The sequence below is a fragment of the Pagrus pagrus genome (assembly GCF_965226575.1).
Source record: "Pagrus pagrus genome assembly, chromosome: 19".
Lineage (NCBI taxonomy): Eukaryota > Metazoa > Chordata > Actinopteri > Spariformes > Sparidae > Pagrus > Pagrus pagrus.
The window spans coordinates 17,503,587-17,527,197 of NC_140203.1; the positions used below are offsets into that span (position 1 = coordinate 17,503,587).

Below are 23,611 nucleotides of genomic sequence, written 5' to 3' on the forward strand. Positions count from 1 at the left end.
ATTTCATTTTTTTTTCTGTAACATTTTGTGTGTACAGTTAAAATGCATTGTAAGTGCATAAAAATAAGCAAGTGTTTGATTAAAAACATCGATTAATAATAAACTTAAAATGTTGTGACAGAACATATAAAAAAATACATTTTAAATGATTTAAGCAACTTTATTTACAAAATCAAGGTGAATCTTATAAAACATTGCATCCATTAAGGTTCATATCAGTGGAATCAAATTTTAAACTTCAAAACATACCTCAATAATGTTTATATATAAATATACATATATAAAACTAAACTTTTATACAACTTACAGCAAATATTTTCCCTTGTGTTCAAACCCTTACACCAACATTAACTGTTCCTTAATTACCTGTAAATAACTGACAGCCCTCCTTTTGCATCAGTGCTTGTTAAAGTGTCAAACAAATGTGTATTAATATTAAATGCACGGCTTTCCCTTCATATCTGCCATTAGTACCATAAAACAGAATGACAGGATACACAGTGTGAAATTTCACTTGCCGAACAATGTGGCTGTCAACCAAGCAAAGTACACAACACAAGCTAAACATTCAAATATCAAACCATATATGGTATCAGTTTAAAGTGATTTACAACCAAATGCAAAATTAACTGACCAAACCTACAACTACAAAAATGTAAATGTCTGCTCATTTGTCAGTGAACAGAAAGAATATGATAAACAAGTGAGTAAACATGTCAGGACCTAAAAGAGGTTAAAGGAATGTAAAAGAGAAGTCAACGTCACCAAACTGTCTTTTCAAAATAATTTTTCCTTCACCTGACCTGCAGGTTCTGAAGTCAGCATGTAATTGTTGGACTCCATAAATACCATAAAGTGCATCTATCGTAATGTTGCAGTGAATGCTATGATAACTAAGCATATTTTGTAAGACAGCAGTTTGTATGTTAACATGATGTTTGGCCACACTGCTCACTACTAGCCAGTTAATTCATTCACAATTCAGCAACACAGTCTAAAGACAACATACTGTAAGTCTACACACCTCAGATTAAAATAATAAAAAGCCTCTTTAAATGTGTACAGTCAGTCATTGTTGGCCCATTCAATGACAAATCTACATTGTGTTGAAATCACACTGGGTGTGTTGTTGTAGACATGGCTTCACTTGTTTCAATGCACTTCTGAGAAATTTCACTGACTGATGTCAAACAGTTTGCAGGGAAATGCCCCAAGCTGCTTCCACTCCTCAATCAGGAGTCAGTCCCCCCACCTGTGCACAGGTGATCTGAATCCCCTGCAATCAGTCATGAGGAAAATCAGCCCAAACAAAGAAAAATAGCAAGTCAAACAATTGGACTGCTACAAACCTTTTGTCAAACTTGGCTGTGTGCGTGTATACTATAACTATGCATATGCTTCATTAAAATATACATATATAAGATAATTTGTGTTTTTTTAATATAAAATGCTGATGTAAACATAAAACCTCCGATACGTTCCTCCTGTAACAACCAAAACCACAGGAAAACCAGCTCTCCTGAGGTTTCTACAGTTCGAACATTATAGGAAGTGAGATTAAAGGCACCGTTCTCCTTTTGCCCTTTTCAAATCTCAGTTCCCGTCTGCCTCGTACCAACGCTAACTCACTGCTGGCGATGACGTGGGCGCCATCAGTCTCCCTGAATCCTCTCGTAGTTACGCCTCTGAGGTGATCTATAGCCGATGATACTGGAGGGAGGAGAGAGAAAGTGTTCTGATGAGAAGATCTGTGCTTTTAAAAATACGTTTTTCATTCGAGGTTGTACATCCTGTCAACACGGCACTTACAGAGCTGAGGCAGCGGAAGTTTATCACACGACCTTAAAGATTTTATCTCGTAAAACTTTTTTAAAAGTTGCAGATTGGTCTATCTATAGATTGGTAATTTCCACCCACATTTCCTCTTTACCCATGATCATACTGATGACCTTCATAAATGCAACTAAGTCTTTTCAGTTTTTATGCTAAGCTCGGTTAAATGACTCCTGGCTCCAAAGAAATCTGTTACATTTTTGATTTACTGATAATGAAATAAACACTGGTCCTGTTGTCACTACACTGCCAACAACAACTTTACATTCCCCAGGCCCTACCTGATGGGTATCATTCCCAGGACTGTTAAGATGCTGGACAGCGTGAAGACAAAGCCTGGGAACCAGTCCAGGGTCCTCTGATAGATCTTAGTAAAGGCGGGGATGTAGGCCAGACCTCCAAACTTCAGAGACAACTGCAGGGCGGTGAGCGTGGTGCCTGATGGGAAGGAGGACAGACAGGTCAGATTACAGAGAAATAAATATATCATATACATTAACTTCTAAGCACTCACAAAGACAGATAAATAATGGAAATGCACTAATTTGCTTTCACACCATGAGTGAGACAAGAAGATTAGAACCACTCTCGTATAAATATGAAGCTACCGCCATCAGCCTGACTGGAAACAGAGGAAACAGCCCCTCTAAAGCTCAGTTCACGTCATATCTCGTTTGTTTAATCACTATAACTACCTAAGTGTATATACGTCAATCAGCCTTTTTATGAGGGGTTATATGACAGACTATTGTCTTGTATTGATGTATATTTGTGAAATGTGTGAACGGGAAAAGAGTTGAGTCTGGTGCTGTTTTTGTTTGACTTCTCAAACATATGTTGTGTCAGAGCAAACACACGAGGAAAAACCCTGACAATCAATAACCCCGAGTCTGTAATCATTAGTGAACCTTTTCTCTGTATGTGTGAGAGCGAGAAAGGCAGGACAGGCTCTGCATGATGCGTCATCTTGTCGGTATAAACCAGCCTGACTGCAGGTTTTCCAGTATACACCACACCCCCATGGGTCTAAAATCTGGCAGACACCGCACACACACACTAAAGATGAGATCTGAAGACTATAAATGTCGGTCGCCTGATCAAAATCTATGAACACCACACTCGTAGGTGGCTCATCCTTCTTGCTTCATTTTTCCAAAACGACACCACCTAATTTAAGTAGTTGGATCATTTCCCCCCACACTTGAATATCTGATGTGTCATGCATGAGGCGGCAACTTATTCCAAATAAAATCCAGATTTCTGGCACACATTTCTAAAGCATTCCCATGTTAGATGATGTTACAGAGCAAAATTTTAACTTCATGTCTGCTTTCACCATCGTCACAGTTCTTTCATTATCTGTCAGGGGACGTATTATTACACAACTTTCACTAAATCTGTATCAAATCAGCATTTCTCTTACTTCTGACCTTTCCATGACTTCCTGACCTACACTGCAAACTCAACTTTCTGGAAATTTCATATCATCTTCCCTTTTGACCACCACTTCCTCCTGTGCTTACCCTGATCCTGCACTTCTATCTGATCACTGACACAGTCTGTACTATAATGCTTAAGAAATATTTTTGATTGCTCTGATTTATTTTTGCATACAACACTGATTTCATGCATTTAAAAAGGACCAGTTCACAAAATTACATTCTAACTTATCTATGTTTGGTGGTATCTAGCAGATGGTGCAAATGGTTTTGGTTTTATTTACCCAGATTTTTAGATATTTGTCTGTGAATCAAATTAAATTGGTTGTGTTTGCATTGAACAGCACTGCATTGAAAAATTAAACTTAACTGAACAGCAACACCTCATTACAACAACACAATCACATTTACTCTAGCCAAACAAAAGCCCTCGCTCTAAACATTTCTTTTTGGAACTATTCTCTACTGAAACTTTCTCCAAAACTAAGCAACTCAAACCAAAACAATCTACATGGATAATTAGCACCACAGGTGAGAGGAAAAATGTGTATTTTTAATTTTGGGGTGAACTGTCCCTTTAAGGTGAACCCACCCTTTCATAATGGAAAACTGTGAACAGCATCTTTTAAAAGCAACTTCAAAATGATGTTATTATGTTGAAACCATCAGTCGCATGTATTTGCATAATACTGTTGTGTGTATTTAATTGTTTTTCACTGTTCAATTATCTCTACTGATTCATCTGTAGTGCTTTTACACACCTACACACACACACACACACACACACACACACAGGTCACACACTCACCACACGAGGATGCTGGAACCTGCTGGGAGAGCAGAGATCTGATCGTGGGCATCGGGATGAGAGCAAACAGGTTGAGTGAGCGAGCTGCGGAGAAATGAACATTGATTAGTTTATTTCCTCTCAGCTCCACCTCTCCCTCCACACACCACCCACAACCGCCATGCAGCTACTGTTTTCACTCTCGGGCAGGTCAGGTCTCTAATGGAGCTCGTTTTGTATTATTTCGCCCACGTCATCTAAACAATCAGTCTTTTTCTGTTAAAGTAATACTGTTACCTGTGATATTATCAAATATGTGTGTCCATTTCTTGCTTTAAAACAAGACTGGTTCAACATTAAATCGATTCATGAATTTCCATTTGTGTGCTTGTCTCTGCTAGCTTACTTTAGCCTCCATTTGCTGGTATGTAGCCTGACAGCTTGTGTCTCTTTACTTTAGCAAAGAAAATGTGTTTTATATTTCAGTTTGGTTGGGTAAAGAAGACTAATGTTTCATGAGAAGATTGATACCACTTGACATAAAGCTATCATGTCTGTGCGCTAAGTAGGAAGATTTTGTTAGGATAACTCAACACAAGTCTCAAAACAGGGAAACAGCTAGCTCGGCTCCGTCACTATTCACATGCTGCATCTTGTTGGTTTACCCAAGTAAAACCTGAAGCGTTAAAGGGGATGTTTTCCAGTGTATCAATGTAAAAAAGATGTGGTGGCTTCTGCTCACTCTCACTTCCTCAATGTGGTTCCTCCATGTTTGCAACTTGTGCTGACCTAAATCTGCCATCGACCTGTTACAAGACGTAAGGCACGACGTAAAACCTTGACAGCTTGACTTCTAACACAGATGACGTGAAATCAGTTCCTCAATCTTCGTTTGCTGAGTCAAATCTTAAAAAGGAACAAAATCCTAGTTTTCTATGTTTGCTTTGATTGCAGTTTGGTTAATGAGAATGAAGCTGGGACCTGGCTGCTATTATAAGAACTGAACCTGTTCTTCATTATAGGAACAGCCGGTTGACAACAAAGGGACTTTCTACCAGCTGCAACACGTGAATGGTATTGTTTTCACCTTGTGTGTCGTCATACCAGAATACGTTCAAGTGATTGGCCAACAAAGTGCCAACCAATCAATTATTAAAGTCATTTATCTGGTAAAAACACTGGTTCAGGCGTCTCAAATGTAAAGAGAGTTATTCTTGTTCTCATTGTCTCTGTTTCATATAGATGCAAATTGATTATTTTTGGATTTTTATGACTAGTATTTGCATTTGCATTTATTTTTTTTTTCTCCAGCAAATGGTTCTGACCTTGGGACAATAGAGTGACCCAGTTTAATACATTTTAGTATGAAATGTTAAAAAAGAGGGAAGGTTATTATTCCAGTATTTTGTCTGGTGATAGAATATAATGGGACCAACGTTAAGGAGTTACAGAATTACATTCCAGTTGTATTTTTGGGGAAAAAATGGTGCGTATGCAGGACCTGGAAAAATGTCCATTAGTCACGATCCGTCACACAGTGACTCAGGTGGTGCTCAGTCTTACCGAGGTAGAACTGGTAGGTTGCCGTGACGAAGGACATGAAGTAAATCCCAGAGGCGAACGACATCATGCCGATCAGGATGAGCAACACGTCGCTGACGCAACGACGGAACGCGATGACGCCGAGGAAACTGGTGAGGAAGATCATGCAGCCTGCTGCGTTCCCATAACCCACCTGGAGGAAGAGAGAGAAACAAAGTGAGTATGCACTGTGCTGTATATAATAATAATCACATGTCCAACCAACAGCCTGATGTTTCATCTTTCATGCATCAAAATCACAATATGTCACCTGAGTGGCACTCCAGCTGAGCGGTGCCTTCATCACAAAGACGCCCAGTATTTCTATGGCTCCGCCCACTGCAGAGCCGTACAGCATGGCAGCTGCAAACAGCAGCACCACGTTCACTTTATCTATCCGGGCAGGAGCCGCCACAGAGACATCGCTGGAGGCCTGAGAAAGGATATTGGAGTCCTGCTCTGGCTCTGGTACTTGTTTCACCTTGAATTAGACGGAGACACAAAGACATTAAACAGCTGTATGCTCATGGAGAATATTACTTTGCTGTTGCGGTTGAGTGAAAGTGAAAAATATGGCTCTGATGGTTTGGACATCATTGAAATGTCAGACTGAATTCAAGTCAAGCTTGAAGGGAACAAGTCTTCCTGACCACCAATGACACAGATGTTTGTTTTCAGTATTCAACTGCAGGTAAGAGCCAGCGTTGCCAAGATTTAAGACCCATAAGGGAAATTTCTTCTTTTTTTTAAAGCTTTTTAGCCCTCATAAAGGTTTTTGAAATTAAAAGGTGGCAAACTAAGTTGATCCACAGAGGCAAACGTCCTGTGTTTCATATTACAATCATGGGATGTACAGTTAGTCAGGTGTCATCTCTCACAAACAAGTTAAAAGGTCCTGTTGTTTATCATCAGTCCAAAATATTTTCAAATGTGGGGAAGGGTTGAGTTGAGTGACAGCAGTAAGTCTTATCAATTATTCATTATATCTGCACCTTTAAAATATCACATGCATTTTTTTTAGAATTATACAGGAAGTGATTCACTTAACTTTTCTAAAGAGACTTTTCATTGAGACCTTTAAGAACATTACTGGCAGATAAGAAACACTGGCCTACCTATAATGAATCCTTAGACTAAAGAGACAAATCAAAAAACAAACACACACACACAGACACAGACACACACACACACACACACACACACACACACAGCACACCGACCTGCAGCAGGACTATGGAGTGTATGAAGGCGAGCAGGTTCAGCAGTGTGCTCACAGTGAGCAGGATGGTCCCGTGTCCCAGACTGGAGCTGTACAGCAGGAACAGATGACCCGACACCAGGCTGCCCACCAGGCCTGTCATCCCATACAGCAGCTCCACCTTCATTAACACCTGCACGGGACACGGACACACGTTACTTCTTTGAAAAGTACATACACACACATATATATGTATGTGTATATGCCCCATGCCTGAAAAAACACCCTTAAGGTAGATAAAACATGATAAACTGCCCTTCCACTGGACAAAATAATGTTTAGTGTCCTCTCTTCACTATAAATACATCATAACTTCCTGCAGGCTGGTGCCCCATCAGACCCCCCCACACATACAGCTGGTGCCCTCTTTATTGTTCTGGCCCCTGCCCCTCAAACATCCCGAGTCCGCCCCTGGCTACAACAACAATGCAGAGTTTCTAGACATTTCCACTAAAGCAGCCTCACAGTTAACACAGTCGTCTATGACTGTATCGTTTAATGACACTACAGGCACTGAACGCACCACCACACCCTGACGCACTGACCTTGGACCGCTCCGTCGCCGTGGAGCCGAGCGACGCCAGCGTCATCACGCCGGGCCAGAAGGCGCAGAAGCCGCCGGACAGCCCGAACAGAACCGCCGCTCCGAACATCACCTCCAGAGGGAGGCCGAAGAGGACCACCAGGAGCAGGGCGAGCCTGGACAGCAGGTACCCGCTCAGGGGCACCACGATGGGGGCTCTCCTCCAGCCGCGGCGGTCGCTCAGCCAGGCCAGGACCATCGATGGTAGGATCGGGGTGAGCTGGACGATGAGGTTGTAGGTCATGTAGAAGTCCGACATGGCTTTCTGCTGGCTGTTCTCCCTGGAGAGGTGGGTGTCGGGGTAGGTGGCGTTGGCGCACCGGTCCCTGACCACCATCTGCAGGGCGGTGTCGAAGAAGGTGCTGCCCAGCTGCTCCAGCACCAGGATGGGCTCTATGTGCCGGAGCATCGCGAAGGCTGTGTGACACAGGCCCGGCAGCACCATGGCTTCACTTTGAATGGGATACAACTTCACACTCAGTGCAACAAGTCAACACAGCAGCTCTTGCTCTGCTCTTACTTCCACACAGTGAGTTGTGCGCTTGATAATAACGCAGCGATGGAGGAAATGAAATCCTCTCACGCCCACTTCCTCCTTCTCCATGTGCTCAGCTGGTTCATCGTGTGTGTGAAACAGAAATTTGGGAAACCACCCGTCCTCCACCTCCGACTCCACCCAACAGAACTGTCTCTGCTGTGGTTTCCATCAGCTCAAGAGAGAAAGTAAAACTGATGAGAGCTTCTGTTGTGTGGTATTCAGAAAAAACATGCCGCGTTTGTTGATTTATTACATCAGCACACCTCAGCTCATCTTCCTTTCCTGTTAATAACTTGGTCGTTGAGTCTGTGAAGTGCTGGAGACAAGTTGATGTCTTCAGGGTGCTCGTTTTGTCCAACCAGCAGCCCAGAAAGCCAAAGAGATTCAGTTTATAATGATGTCAAACATGAGGAAAAAGCTAATCTTGTAATGATTAAGTAAGTAAGTGATGATTAACTGAGGAATGAATGCAGGGTGTATCATGGATCCCTGTTTCTCAACATTAAGAGATAATAAGTTATTAATTACTTTATGTGATCATCAATTAAGGAATGTGAATCCACAGTTACTTCATCAATGAATCCATATTCTGACACATTTACAACCTCGTGTCCCTTAAACAACCTCATTCCTGCTCTTTGATCAATTTGTTAGTAGGCATTTTAGTGCATTTGTTAGTAATGTCTGCTGCTACAAGTACAAATATACACTTATTTCATTAATAAGTTTGAACTCAGACTGTTAAAGCAGGGGGAGTTTATGGGAATCAAACTGACAACCTACTCCAAAGATTCAAAAGGTGTATTGTTCTTCCTGTATTTTTGTAAATGATTCTTATTTAATGATGAAAATGAACAACAGAGCATTGTTTAACACTTCCCCTTCTAAAAGAAAAAGTAGTTGAGCAGGTCTGACCTGTCGGGCATGGAACAACTGGTACATGCTGGATGTAGACTTTGTCTACTAGCTCCACGCTTCCTTCAACAACATAACTGTAATTTAATTATTGCCCAGTTCGAAAGCAGAACATCGTTGTTTTAGAAATAGGAAGCTGTTGTTTTCTATCAGAGAAGCTGAGCACATGCACGGTCCTGAAATAAACTTTATGTTGGAGGACACCATCTTATTTTGTCACATATCAATTCATGTTGGAAGTAATTGTGGGTTATTCCTGAGCTGATGAAATGGCGGCAGGTTTTGAAAATAATAATAATAATGAACTTTATTTGTACAGAACCTTTCAAAACGCAGTTACGAATCAAACAAGCTAAAAGCAATAAAAACAATACACATGAAAGAGTAAAACACACGTTTATAAAGCAGATAGAAGAACTGAAAGTTCATTTGAGTTTGCAGCCATGATCTCCTCAGGCAGGTCAGTCCAAAGTGTTGGAGCTCGAACTCGAAGGCTCTGTCACCTTTGTGAATTAATCTTGAACTTGGAACAACAAGAAAAGATGCATCTGAGGATGTCAGGGTGCGAGAAGGAACACAGGATGATAAAAGATCAGTTAAATAAACAGTTGGGAACAGGAGTGCGTTGAATTTAAAGGAGATATCTCTGGCTCTGCTATATCGATCCTGTTTTTAAACTGTCCACTGTCCAAAGCTAGAAACCAGGGGACTGGTTTTCAAAACCTGGCGCCTACATTACCCACAATGCAACTTGGCCACTCACTTGAGTCAGATTACATACAGCTTCCTCTGGAGCTACAAAAGGCTTGTGTAAAATTGGTGGCGTTACCCTTTAAGTAATCATTTTTTCCCTTGTTGTGTAGTGTTACCCAAAACCTCACTTTGGAGGAGCGACAACCAGAAAATGTTTAGTTTTTGGTCACTAAACAGCAGCGACAGTGTACGTCAGTGGTCCAGTCTTTTGTTGAAACACTCTTAAAGGAAGATCCAGCATTCAACGTGTACGAGTCAGCTGCTGAAAAACGATGCATTCAAGTGCACACACAGTAGATTAATCAAAACACAAGACCACCATATTAGATAAAACATACATGAATGAAACACTCAGCAGTCCCACGTGTACAGGTTTTGTTTTTAATGAGAAAATATTCATAATATGTATAGTAGGTGTATAACTGTGAGCCTTACATGTGCTATAAAATAACAAAGCAGAGTATGAGCATTACAAGTGGTTAACATAGGAACAGAGGCTATACTGTGTATACTGTATAATAGGATTGCTTCATCACACACAGACAGTGCGAGTCCCACACTGCAGCTTCTGCGGGCAAAAAAAAAAACAAGCTACCAGCATTTCAAAAATGATAAATAAATCACCTCTGCACCATGAATTCAAACAACAAAAGCATCGTAATAATAATAATAATAATAATAAATCACACCGTTTTATCTCCTCTGCGTGTGCATGATTTCTGTAGCACTTTTAATGAGAACTGAAAATGATTTTGGGGCGTTTGTGTACAATAAGAGAGTTTGACGATGTGCTGCTGCAGCTACAGTACAGGAGGGAAAGTAGCCGTCTGCTTACGTTGCTTAAAACTCGAATCGTGCAGCGAACGAAGCTCAGAGAGACACAGCAGACGCTCAGGTGGCATCCAGAATAGGCCACTGTGAAACTATCATTCATTAGAAAGGATCTGCATCTGACATTCATACTGAAAAAAACGTCTTTTTAAGCTTGTGATTCCTCTAAAGCCTAATGTGAGAATGCGTCGACATAGCAGTAAAGCAAGTTGCTTTTAATACTGTCTGACAACTCGGATCATGTTCCTGACCCCTGGACAACAAACCAGACTACTGTAAGTTAACTGTCCCTGCTGCACCACAAAAACATCTCATAAAAAGGGACACTAGTCCTTTAAATACTTTCATCATTTTATATATTATTGCATGTGTATTAGAACAAGTACAAGGAGGATTCTGAGGAACCAGTGTGGGATTTTTTGTTTCAGGGGGAAATAGACATGACGGAGGCATGAGACCTTGGTTTTCACTTCTGGTTGGTGAGGTTAGTGGCACTGCGAAGAGAAACTTATCATGCACGCAGGATGGGACGGTCCCAATAAATATAAAGGAGAGTTACTGTTGTCAAGTTGTTAGTATGTGTCAATTCTTTATTTTTTCATATGTTGCGCAAGTTTACCTCAGTGTACAGTTATATATCAGGCATTCAGCCAGTGAAGGTCAGTGCCTTGCTGAAGGACACTTGAACAGGCCACGCTAACAGATATGGTGATCAAAACTGGAATCTTATCTCACCGTCCTCCTAAAAATAATCTCAAAGGCTTCAATAAAACAAGCTAATGAAGCCTGAAAAGTAGAATCATTTTGCTACTTTTCAGCTAAAGTGGTTCAAAAGTACTGTTTGTTGACAGTCCTGGAGGCTCCAGGGATTGCTTTATGATTTTGTGTCAACGTCTTTACTAAGGCCAATTATCGGATCTGCTATCAGTGTTTCCCACAGACCTGTACCTGTGGCGAGCTTTAAGTAAGCCTACATTAAATAGGAGAGGTCGCCTCACAATCATTGCATTTACAGGAGGATGTACAGTAACACAACAGCTCTCTCTGCAAAGCATGTGTGATTGACAATAGACGGGAGGGGAAGAGCGAGGGCAGATTGTCAACTAGTTAATCGATCTCGGACGGATAAAAAAAACAAAAGTATAAAATGTTTAAATGGGTCGCCAAGTCAAGTCTATGTGTGGGAAACACTGGATTTGGCATTTTTCGAATTTCAGAATCTGTATTTTTTGTCTGATTACTGATAAAATTATTATTTAAAAATGCGCTACTTTGGCTCTGATGCGGCTGCCTCTCTTTGTCTGTAGCCACATGTAACTAGTAACTATGGTTCAAATAAATGTAGTGGAGTAAAGAGTACAATATTTGCCTCCAAAATGTTGTGGAGTGGAAGTTTAAAGTAGCGCAGAATGGAAGTAGAAGTACAGTTACCTCAAAATTGTACTTAAGTATTCTATTCTAACCTTTGACGATAAGATTTTTGTATGCACTGCTAATGTATATCAGTTTCCATTATTAGTTATCGGTCTCTTTGATTACTAATAATCAGTATTAGTATCATTTCAGTTGATCCTTAGTGTTTTATTTTGAAAGCTGAACTTTGTTTGCTAAACCTGGACGATCCACAGTATCACCACACTCATAGAGGCCTGTATTGTGGTTATTTTTCGTTCATCTAACAAAACAGAAAATCACATAGTCCTGCAAAGTCAACGCTATGTCTTAAAAACAACAAACAATCCCCACTCATCAAGAGATGTTCAGCCTGCTCTTGTATTGTCTTAGAGCCTTCCTACTGATAGTCAACTGCCTTCTTCTTCCTGCTTGTTGTGTGCTTGTTTCAGGTCAGGGAAGGAGTGTGATGTCATGCACACAATCAATACTTCTTAAACAGACTTGAGAGCGCAGTCTGACTAAATAACAACATTCTGTTTTGGTATAACAATGTTTTTTTGTGTTTTTTTATAAAAAGCTTTTTCAATATTTCTCATCAAAACTTTATCCTCAGCTAGCAAGGTATAGTAGATACAAGAAAGCAGTCGCCCCACTGGAATCTCAACATACATGTTCATATATCAAATACACAGTCCTACCTCAGTATAATACACCAAACGACGACTGCTTACATCAGAAAGCACAGGTCAACAAAGCGACGTAGCCAGAGACGGTAAAATAAGTGATTTCTTAGAATATAAAACCCCCGACCCAGCCCTTTAATGGACACACACACTGACCGAAGTGACGCAAACATGACCCACAGTTAGCTTCCCTCTTTCCCCTTTAAACTCCTCCTAATTGAACTGACTGCACTTCATAGACATGAAATCACTGAAGAAAAGTGTTTTATAGACTTTCTATCTAATGTGGTTGCGTATTTTCTCTAAGGTCTACTGAAACAGGAGAAGATAAAATACATCATACATATTGTGCATCCCGACAATTACTGACTGGTCTAAGGCAAAGTTGAAGACACGATGCTAGTGTTGCACATTTCCTCGCTAGCATTCAATAAGTTCGAGGTTCCTGACCCCCGAGTCGGCACTTAAGATTTAATACGGATGCTTGAAAGGACTGCGAAAGCGCCAACCAACGTGTTATATGTGTGTTTTATCTGTACTGCGGTGTACTGTGGCACTGCAGGACGCAGACAGTAAAACTGAGGGTGATGCTTCGAGTCCCATTTGGTTCAAAGATCGTGGCCGGATTCATGCAGCATCATCAAATCCAGGTGAAAGTGGATGTCTGGGTGTGTGATTAGGCCTTTTCTCCTTTCTTGAACAACTTTCAGTCCAAAGTTTCTTCATAGTCACTCTGCACACACCTGCTTGTCTTTTTTCCACACATTTTCAAGATGACAGGGGTTATTATCAAGCACCCATTGCCAAAACCATCATCAGTAAGTCTCAGGCAACCTTTCAAAATAAAATCTGTAGATCTCAGCCCATGTTTCAATTTAAAAAAATTACAGGTAAATGTAAAATCCTATGAATATTTAAGTCATTCAGCGTCTACCAACTAGTAAAAACCTTTCATCCCAAGTACACTTCTGACCAGCGCTCTTAAACCACCATGAAACCTTTTAAAGTGTCTCTTCTTTCTCCAAACTCAACACTTCAAATGTCTCTCACATACTCAGTCACTCAACATGCTGCTGCGCCTTCAATCCTCAGGTCCAAACACCACAACTTGATGCCTCTCCTCGATGAGCCCCATTGGTCGAGCCAGTGGGTCATGTGATCATCAGAATACTATAAGTAAAATAAATACTGTTTCCTTTTCCCTCTCCTTTATCCTTCGCTTCCTTCTCCTCTCCACTCGGTCCCTTAACTGTCTCTTTCAGGAGCTGTTTACTCCTCCTCCTCCTCCTCCTCCTCTTCTTCTTCTTCTTCCTCCTCTTCTTCCTCTCCTTCCTCGTTGGCGTAGATACCGGCTTCCCACTTCCGCGCCATGTCGCTTTTCCTCCTGGTGACACGAGTGGCCTCAAGAACCTGTCAGTCACAAAACAGCTCATCAGATGCACGCACAGTCAATGTAAGAGAGAGCCTGAAAAAAAAACATGCTTTACTTCACAAAAAAAACCAAAACACACCACAGTGACTTCAACATGGCATGCAGTGTTTGTCAAAAACTGAGGGAGCGCTTGATTTAAACATCCCGCAGTAAAGCTTTTGACGGCTACCACCAAATGAAGCGCACCTGCAGTGTTTGACAATAAAAACAAATTTGACTCCATTTCAGGGGAAAGTTCATGCTTGAACACTAGTTCCATGTTTCATGTTCTCCAAACACCTCTCATGCCATCACAGTCACACACATATTTAGAAGCACTTAAGCACATCTTCACACGCAGGAATTCAGGCTGAAGGTGATTACACTGAGCCCACTCAAGCTTCAAGCTTTTAAGCTATTGTAACTAGAACCTCCAGTCAATGATGACAACAACACAGACATCCACCACAAGTAAGTAAGACTCATTGATAAACACAACATAGCTTTCAGCAGTCATGATATGACCATATTATCCAACATATACACATGTATAACGTTTACACTGTTACTTTTGCCGTCCATAATGGTCCGTTACCTTCATATTTTAATGTAGGAAATTTGATTTCCAAGTATTTTTGTTTATAAAGCAAGTTTAGGTGATATGTGAATATTTGGGATTATCAATATGCTCTATCCGCGGAGAAATGCACACAGTCCGTATTCAGAAACTGTTCCTTTAAACAAGCCGTCAGGACTTCCCTAAGGTTGTGTGTGAACTATACTAAAACAGAGCCTTCAGACAGAGGGTGAATAGAGGCGCTGCAGCAATGGACAGTATGAGAAATGCAATGTGTTTTTTAAACATTAAAGCATGTAAACATTTTCTACAAGATGAAAAATAAAAATACGAACCTAAAAATGAACATAGTATGGGATTTTAATACAGTATATTTCTCCACATATATTGTATTGTATGGTAAAATAATGTCATTATCTGAGGTTTATTATCCAACATTTATAAATTAATAAAACGTAGACCATCCAAAATGTTTGATTACCATCATATTTTAAATGAACATCATGATTTTTTTAATGTCATGAATATTAATTATTTTCTACTATTTTTAAGTAGCATAGATTTTTTTTGTCTTTAACTAATGCTGTACAGGATATGTTTCGCATACAGAGGTCAAGTGCATGACATTGTGCAGGGTTTGGGGTTGGGGTGGGGGGTCAAAGGTCACAACAAATCCATGGACAAGCACATGCAGCACCACAGAGCAGAACAGTAATGCAGTGAGACCACAAGCAGACCTGGGACCAGATAAAAAAAAACTAAAAAATCTAGGTTTCCTTCACATAATCCATCAGGTATTGGGTTTCAAACAAGAATAATACATCCTGGTCTATATTTTCTGTACCGGTTTCACATGTGGGAGACTGATGGAAGTGACATAGTTTGTGTTTCTTACTGATGACTCCTCTACACTCAATGGAGAATGAGAAAGTGATTGCCAGTGGGAATTTCCACTCTTGTGACACATGTAAACTTTCTCTTCTCAATCATCCCAATTAACAAACGCCATGAATAGTAATACAGATCCAAGAAACCTAAGAATTTTCCTACTGGTAAGTCACTCTTCAACCTCGACAGAAACAGTCCAACTATACTCAGGAGCGTATTAATTGTCCACTTCAGTCTGACCCAGGTCTGTCAGTAAAGGCAGTTAACAGAGGGAACAGGTACCTCGTTGGTTACCTCGTTAGCCAGCAACAAACGGGCATACTGACCGACCAGCAGGAGAGAAGCAACAGTACATACAGTCAACATATGTGATGTCATCATGAATAAACAACAACAAGAGCAACAACAACCCTGCTGCACATTCAGTTAAATATCTTGAAAAATGAATGATTAGATAAATATGAATGAAATGTAATAGTTTCTTCTCTAGTATATGATCTGTCAGTGGCTGTTATGTAATGTTGCCCTCAAGTGTATTGTTTCTAGTATGTTATGAATGAGTTAATAACAGGTGGTTGTGAAACTTTTTTCATTAACAATATAATGTTTTAATGTTCTTTGTAGACAGTGTAGTCTGCCAGAATTCAATACTTCCTCTCAAGAGTGACCTCATTCTGAACAATGACACTGTGCCAGAAGTAGTCTGGCACTGAAAAGATGTATTCACATAGAAAAAATGAGAAAAGATGAAGTCAGGATAGAATTCCCCGAGCTTCTGTGCCTCACTTTCACTTTCATTTCCTGCTTCAGGCGGGGAAATTCCCTTTGGTGTTGTACACTATTTGCTCATGCCCGCGGGCCATGGATGGAGGCGTTCAACCGTGTTGACATTAACAAATCCCAGCGAACCGCGAGAGTCAAACAAGCGCTTAATTATGTGTGATAAGCTGTGCTCACCTTGAGCTGCTTTCAATTACTGAGAGGCTTTTCTGATGTTTATGCTAAAAAAATCAGTGTTATGTTTTATTTGATTTGAGTAAGATCCTTTATCTTTATTTTTTATCTGCTGCTCATTAAAAGTATTACCTGTGTAAATTCATAAAAAATGCATTTGTTGTGTTTTATTTTTGCAGGAATCTAAAATCGACAGCTTTGAATGGACTACAGATGGGAAACAAGTCTTCCTTTCTCAGTGTTAACCCCAGGTGTTTCAGGTTTAAATACTTACACTGTTGTCCTCCAGCTTCTCCCTCCTCTTCACCTTGTGTGTTTCATAGTCTTCCATAAGCGTCTGCATGAAGTTTTTGGGCCGTGATCCTCCAGAGTCCTCGCTGCCGGCATCAGACAGGGCTCCTTCTGAGGGTGAGGGTGAGACGGGCTGTGCAGGTCGAATCTTTTCGATCTTTCCTGAACATTACAGAACAAAACATGGAGTTAGACAGGGATTTGTTAAATTAGCACAGGTTCTGCTAATAATCTTAATGACGGCTGCATTCCATTTAGATTTGGCAGGTGTCACATACAGGGACCAATCAGAAACAACCTTAAGAGGCAGTACAGTTACAGAAGGAACTAACCTGGTGCTGTCCTCGCTGTCAGTGTGAGTCTAGCTGGCAGGCTGTTGCTCTTCATCTTATCTGCTGGGGAAATGGTTGGCCGCATCCCCGTCCTCACAAGACCATGACCGCTGCTGGAGGTGTTGCTGGGGCGGACGACGACAACTGGCGCTGTCTCCCTCTGTTTCTTCAGCTCCTCCTCCCTCTGCTGAGCAGCTCGGATCTCCTCCTCGATCATCGACAGAGTACGCTGCTTCTTGGAGCGCAGGCGGAATGGGCCGCTGGCTGGCTCAGCCTCAGGGGCTCGTGATGTTGCCGCCGTGCTACGCAGTTCGGCCGCCTCTGAGTATTTGCTGAAGTAGCTGAACTCTGATTTCTCTGGGCTTGGAGGAGAAGGGGGACGGTAGACTGGGGTTGGCCTTGGAACTGGAGCTGCTGCGGCAGGAGCCAGAGCCGGAGCTCGAGCTGGGGCCGAGGAGGCGAGCGCTCTGGCGTAAGAGGACTGGATTTTGATCCTGGGGCCTCCTTCTTTGGGTCTCTGTGGTGGCGTGATGGGCTGAGAAGGTGGTGGAGAAGGCGTCTGGAGGCGTGGCTGTTGGGCTGGACTGGAGGGCTGCTGCTGCTGCTGAGCGTGCTGTGATTCTGATGTCTTCTCTTGGGAAACGACTCTCACCTCTGACCGTCTCTCTGGCAGAGGGGACAGGTTGGATGGAGCAGGACTGGAGGACACAGGTGATTGGAGACTTGGAGCTCCCCCAGAAGACACAGGAGAGGAAGAAACTGGCACTGGGCTGTTTGTAGAAGCAGAGGATGGAGACACGGGGGTGCTCAGCTGTGAAGAATTCAAGTCAGATGGCTGCCACTCGTCTCCATTCTGAGCTGCCAGAGCATTCTGGATGGCATTACTAACGAGTACCCCTGCGTGGTACTCCAGCTCGTCTTCTGTTGGACCACCGCTGCTCTGCCCATTGACTGGCGTGGTGGGCTGAGGGGTCGGCGGTGACACAGGGGTGAGTGGCAGCGGGGTAGGTGGTAGCGAAGCCCCGCTGTCGGAGACATTATCCAAGCTAAACACAGTCGTGTCCTGAGAGCGGACAGACAGCTCGTCTAATCCTGAGTCGGACTCCTCTCGGTGAAACGACGGATGGAAGTGGCCCTTCGCGTCATCCTCCTCACGCAGGAATGTCATTACAGCTCGTGCACACGTAAATTCCCCTGCCAGACCTTCATCAGACCAAGTGACGTGACTATCTCCTGTTTCTGCAAGAATGTCACTGCTCACGTGACTGCCCCTGATAACGGTTTTCGAGAAGGGTTTGGCAGAGTAAATGTGAGGAGCTACATCCCTCTTGGTCGCCTCCCCCTGCAGAAACTGCTTCCTGGCAGATGAGAAGTCGATCTGCTCCTCCACAATATCCACCTTCCTGTTGAGCTCCGGGTCAAAAGTCACCACGGTGGGAGGACCTGACACCTGGGGCCGCAAATAGAAGCAGAAAGTTAGAGGAAAATAAAAGAAAGGAGAGAACTTAACATCCTTCTGCATTGTTTCCAAATGGTATGGTGCCTATATGTGTATGTGTGTGTGTTACCTGTGTGTATGGATAAGCATGAGTCTGTTTCTGCTGTTTCCTCTCCTGGTATTTCTTGAGAGACTCGAGCTGCTCTGCGTCCAGCTGTTCTTCCAAAGGAACCTTGAATTAACCAAACAAAGAACCACTTAATCAGTTTGTCAGGAAGTCAATGGAGTTTAATTTCCAAATAAAGTTTAAATGTGAGGCTACCTCCTGAGGAGGGTTCCACCAGCGCTGGGCAATCCCAGGGTTTTTCTTCACTGCCTGGTCTTTGATGAGCTCCTGACGCTCACGCTCCAGCTCCTGAACCTGACAAACAAGCAGAAGAAGAGAAAAGAATATGAATATGCAAAAAGAGCATTCACAACAATCATTTTGCCCCCTGCATATCAGTGTCTTTCAGGACAGTCCAATGAGGCCTGTTTGAGGCCTTCTGACAGGCTTTACATGTGCTATCACCCTGCCAAGCAGGGTGTGCTGCCCTCGAGCCAACCGTGTTCTACCCGACTACTCTAAAGAAGCATCATGAACAGCCTGACCCGACTGAAAATGATCTTGTTCTCCAGGGAATGTCTAGCTAAATGTGACCACAACTGCCCTCGTGGCCACTGCTGTCGCATGATGTGCATGTGTTACCCCAGGTTAACTGGCGACACACTTTCAATTTCAACATTTCTCCCTTTTAGGCTGTACTTTCTTGATTTCATGATTCAATTTGCAGTGCATTGTGCTAAGGACAGTAAAAGATGTGATTTTGGTCAGAACTCACAAACATTTTACTTGATACTGTACCTAAAAAGAACACAAAACAAAATTAAGCCTTTCTTTTAAACTTTCAGTGAAAGTCAACATATGTGGATACGGCATGTTCTATTACTTACAAACACTTCTGTCAACACAGACACTGAGTCTTAATTCACAATAACAGAACTGCTGTGTTGTTGTTGTTGTTACAGCTGACACATTATGCAACTGTCATTTACCTCCTCTGTGGGTCGCCTCCTCGTCACCCTGACCTGCTGCTCCTCTCCAGGGGTGAAGAGTTTCGCCGGCCGTCTCTCCTCCTGAAACGCTCTCAGCTCAAACTTGGCCCCGCTGCGCCCCGACTCCTCTCCCTGCACGTGCCCGTTGGTCTTCACAGCCGAGTCCTCCTGGTGGAGGAACGTGGTTTGACGCTGCCCCTCTACAATGATTGATTGGTGATTGACAGGAGAGGAGGCCGATATGAAGACAGAAGGAGAGTTTCCGTCGATGCTGATTGTTCTGGCGTGTTCCGACGGAGAAGAGGTTCCGTTGGTGGGTGTTTCTGAGGCAGCGTCTAAAACCTGGTCCAAGTAGCGGATCTCCTGTAGACACAGCACATAGGCAAATTACTGTGTGTAAAGCTACTGCACTATAATGTTCATCATAGTCCTCCTATTCTTAAAAGAAAGAGATAATATGCAGATAAGAGGACATGCTCATATTGCTAAAAGAACAAAAAAAGACAAATGTATTTTTCCAGAGAAAATAAAAGAAAACTGAACATTTGAGCTGGCTATTTCTCAGACAACCTGCATACCTGCATCACCTCGTTGTCGGGAGTCTCCACCTTCACACCAACTGCATTGTGGGCTCGGTTGCTGGGGCTGCTGAGGCAGCCATGTTGGATCTGCTGGCTCTCTAGTTCCATGGTTGCAGACCTGTCAGTGATAACGCTGACCGATTCCTGGAAACTGACACTCTTCAGGGCTCGCTCTCTTGGTACTGTGTCACTGACATCCTCGGCTGCCCGCCACGATTTCTGCGTCAACAAACAAACAAAAGACACGAGGTTCAGAGATGCTGCACCGAGGGGCTGCACACTGTCTCATGATCAAGACAATGTTTGCTCAGAGTGGGAATTAGAAGGAAACCTGTCAGACTCTCTTAAAAAGACACGCACACACCTAATACAGACACTAAATCTGCCTGTCTGCACTGCAGTAGTACAGTGAGTTCAACCTCTGCAGCAGCAGGAGTCTGTGCTGACTGGTTTCCGACACTAGGGGGCACCAAGTCCAGCGCTGCTGCTTTATAACATACCAGAAACGTGACAGTTTTGTTCATTCAGTATGCTGAATAATTTCAATATATTTCCAATACAGCCACTCTACATGTCTCATTTCTTCTTGTACAGTTAAAGTGGCAGGTGGCATGGTGGATATTACATTTTGTAGTTTTGGAGAAACGTTTGTAAAAGAAGAGAAAAACTCCCCATGGCCAATAAAACTCTGCTTCTTCTCCTCATGATTAAAGATCTGAGTCCGATGGTTCTATCTGCCATCACTCGACACCTTAACCATAATACTTGTTCTGCATTTAGTTTGTCTGAATCACTGGCAAGTCACCAAAGATACTTCAGGTTCTGCAGCTTTAAATATATTTCAAGGTTTATAGCCTCTCATTTGCTCTGTTACACACATTCACTCCTTGTATCTTCCCATCCTCTGCCGTTCACAGAGCAGTCCCACTGATGTGTTTCTGGATTAAGTGCCTGGCTCAAGGCCACATCATCAGTGGTTGTTATGAGAGGAGGGAATAGGTGTCAGAAACCTACATTTCCCTGCTGAGCTGGTCACAGCCTGTAGACACTGACTTGATAACTGGAGGTGTCAAAATGTGATAAAAATGGCTTCTAAATGAAATCTATCAACTTTCTTTAGTATTACAAACAAAAACAGGTGACTTTAGTTCATAAAAAGAGGAACAGTTTTATCCAGTGATGTAACTCTAATGCTGACGAACAGTAGTTGACAGAGTTCCTCAATACAATTATTATATCATCACTAAAGAGGGTGTTTCACTTATGAAGCAATAATCCCGTTAATGCAATACTGTGATTTTGACTTCTTTTTTTCCCCATTTAGAAAAAACAAAACAAACTTTTATAAAATATTGATCTTGAGGGAGAGAGAAAGCTGCCAAAACCAAGATACGCTCATAATCACAATATGCCACCCATCAGCAGGAGTGTTTATTGATCCAGTGTGATGCAGGGCACTGTGGTTGTTGTAGGTTTTCTACCTTTTGAGCAAAAGGAAATACCACTGCCCCATTTCTCTGGTTTCTCCTGTCATGTAGCACCAATTTTAAAAATAGATGTATCTTTCTATTGTATAAACAGCCTAGACATTCAAGTTTTACGCAGAAGCCATCTTTTCAGCAGCAAAATACTTTTTAACATGATCATTTTCACCATCACCATCATCATTTTTCAAGTTGTAATTTTGTTCAAATATTCGTTGCCTTGTAAAATAGACGTACGCCACACTTAGAAGAACTTAGCTTTATCGATCATCATGATCCCCAGAGTAGAGGCTTCACAGTGTTCGATTCTGATTAAAAGCTTGCATGTAAGCTGTAAACTAAAATGTAAACCGTCCAGGTAAATGGTTCAGTTGGATTCTCTAATAAGAATGACCGCAGTCAGACTGAAGAAATATTGTCCATGTACACACAGCTAGTGTGATTGATCCAGGGAAGATATTTACATAGTGGGGTAGAGTGTCTGGTCAGAGGACACGTTCGTAGACACATTGGCATGCAGGGATCAAACCTGTGACCTTCTGTTTCTGTGAACCATCCATCCGACACATTCCAGTCCCACTGTTAGCAAGAAGCTGCATTTACACACTCCTGTCTTTATTGATCTTTCTGCTTCCACTAACAAATACTCTATTGGCTTCCTGTTTTACTGCCATGCACCCATTACACGTCTGTTCCAAGGATGTGTTTACTTCCATGAGGTGTTGTTGACCTCCGCCTTTGTAACACGTGAGAGTGTGTGTGTGCGGAGATTTAATGAGGATCACTTCAGTGAATTGGAACACTGTTCAGTTTAAGCACACACGGCCATAATGAGGAAGTATTTGCTTTTGACCCTCTCAGACACACCACCAGACTGCCTTTTAACTATAAACAAGGGGCGTTTCTGCACTTAAATCAGCAGAAGAGTTCAGTCGGACTAAAGTGGGCAGCTGGCCTTAAATCTCAATCATTTCTTTTCCCTCCAGTTCAGTTTCTTGCTCCCCGTCTCTTCTTCCACCGAGTCCCCTGTTCCCCTCTTCTACTGCTCTTTCCTTCCTCTCTTGCTTCCTCTCTCCTGTCTGGGATTGTTCCACAGTTGTCAGTGAGGTCACACGCTGGATTATAACACCCTGCCACTCCTCAAAAAGCCTTCTCTCGTCCACACTGAAGAAACACTCTCTTTTCTCCTCCCTCAGCCCTCCCTTCATTTCTCTCCCCCTCCCTCCAATCCTCATATCTCTTGTTTCTACCGCGAGCAAAAAATGTGCTCTGGGGGCATTTCAGTGACCCATCTGGCTCAGTCACATGCGTATTCTTCACTTAATACTGTCTCAAGAAGTGTGTGTTATATATTTCAGAATAAACACATCCTCTTAAACGAATACTTTTGGCTCAAGATTTGTTGTTAAACTCTGTGACATCTTGATGTACAAAAAATTAATTTAGCTACTCAGTGTCAAGGTTGTTTTAAAAATAAAACTGAGTCTATTCTTATACAGAAAACTGGGCTGCACTCAAAAGTTTCTTCATTCTTAATGTTGACATTAGAAATCTAAATCAACATCTGAAGGCTGTGCAGCTTTCTCTCTATTATTGGCTTGTTTATTCAGCGATTCTGCAATCTCATTCCCAGCGACAAGCTACCAACACTTTGGGTCGGAGGCTCCCAATCCAAATTGTCGGTATTGAATAAGACTGAACAATCAGCTGTCTTTCTCCAGAATTGATGACGGTGTGGTCATCACTGTGTACATTTGCTCATCTACAGTACTGACTTCTACTGTATTGGTGTTACTAAAAAGTGTTATTAAAATTGATATATGTAAAATGTATATCAAGTTAAATGTCTGACAGGACATAATACTTATTTTTTATTCAGAATGTTTCTGTTACAGTATACAGTGTGTGATACTTTCAAATAGTGATATTTTCTGACAAAGTTAAGTGTACTGTGAAAATATACT

General features: G+C 42.1%; 2 protein-coding genes across 3 annotated transcripts in view; both read right to left on the bottom strand.

Moving 5' to 3' along the window:
• Positions 1-178: 178 nt before the first annotated feature.
• On the bottom strand, positions 179-9,959 carry slc46a2 (solute carrier family 46 member 2). The gene is made up of 7 exons (XM_084383277.1): positions 7,444-9,959; positions 6,861-7,031; positions 5,912-6,121; positions 5,623-5,794; positions 4,081-4,164; positions 2,115-2,271; positions 179-1,710 (listed from the first exon to the last, which is right to left on the bottom strand). The coding sequence occupies exons 1-7, from the start codon at positions 7,924-7,926 to the stop codon at positions 1,653-1,655; spliced, it is 1,335 nt and encodes a 444-aa protein (XP_084239403.1). The 5' UTR covers positions 7,927-9,959; the 3' UTR covers positions 179-1,652.
• Positions 9,960-10,054: 95 nt separating this feature from the next.
• The window catches only part of palm2akap2 (PALM2 and AKAP2 fusion), a 95,145-nt gene continuing 81,588 nt past the window's right edge, over positions 10,055-23,611 (bottom strand). Inside the window, exons 10-17 of one of the 2 annotated variants that reach the window (XM_084383275.1) lie at positions 20,161-20,382; positions 19,583-19,945; positions 18,810-18,908; positions 18,618-18,719; positions 17,050-18,499; positions 16,701-16,879; positions 15,755-15,793; positions 10,055-14,006 (exon numbers count right to left, since the gene is read on the bottom strand). In XM_084383275.1, coding sequence (XP_084239401.1) covers positions 13,866-14,006; positions 15,755-15,793; positions 16,701-16,879; positions 17,050-18,499; positions 18,618-18,719; positions 18,810-18,908; positions 19,583-19,945; positions 20,161-20,382 — 2,595 coding nt within the window. In that variant the 3' untranslated portion in view covers positions 10,055-13,865. The remainder of the gene's footprint in view (positions 14,007-15,754; positions 15,794-16,700; positions 16,880-17,049; positions 18,500-18,617; positions 18,720-18,809; positions 18,909-19,582; positions 19,946-20,160; positions 20,383-23,611) is intronic. The other variant, XM_084383276.1, reaches the window with a different exon arrangement.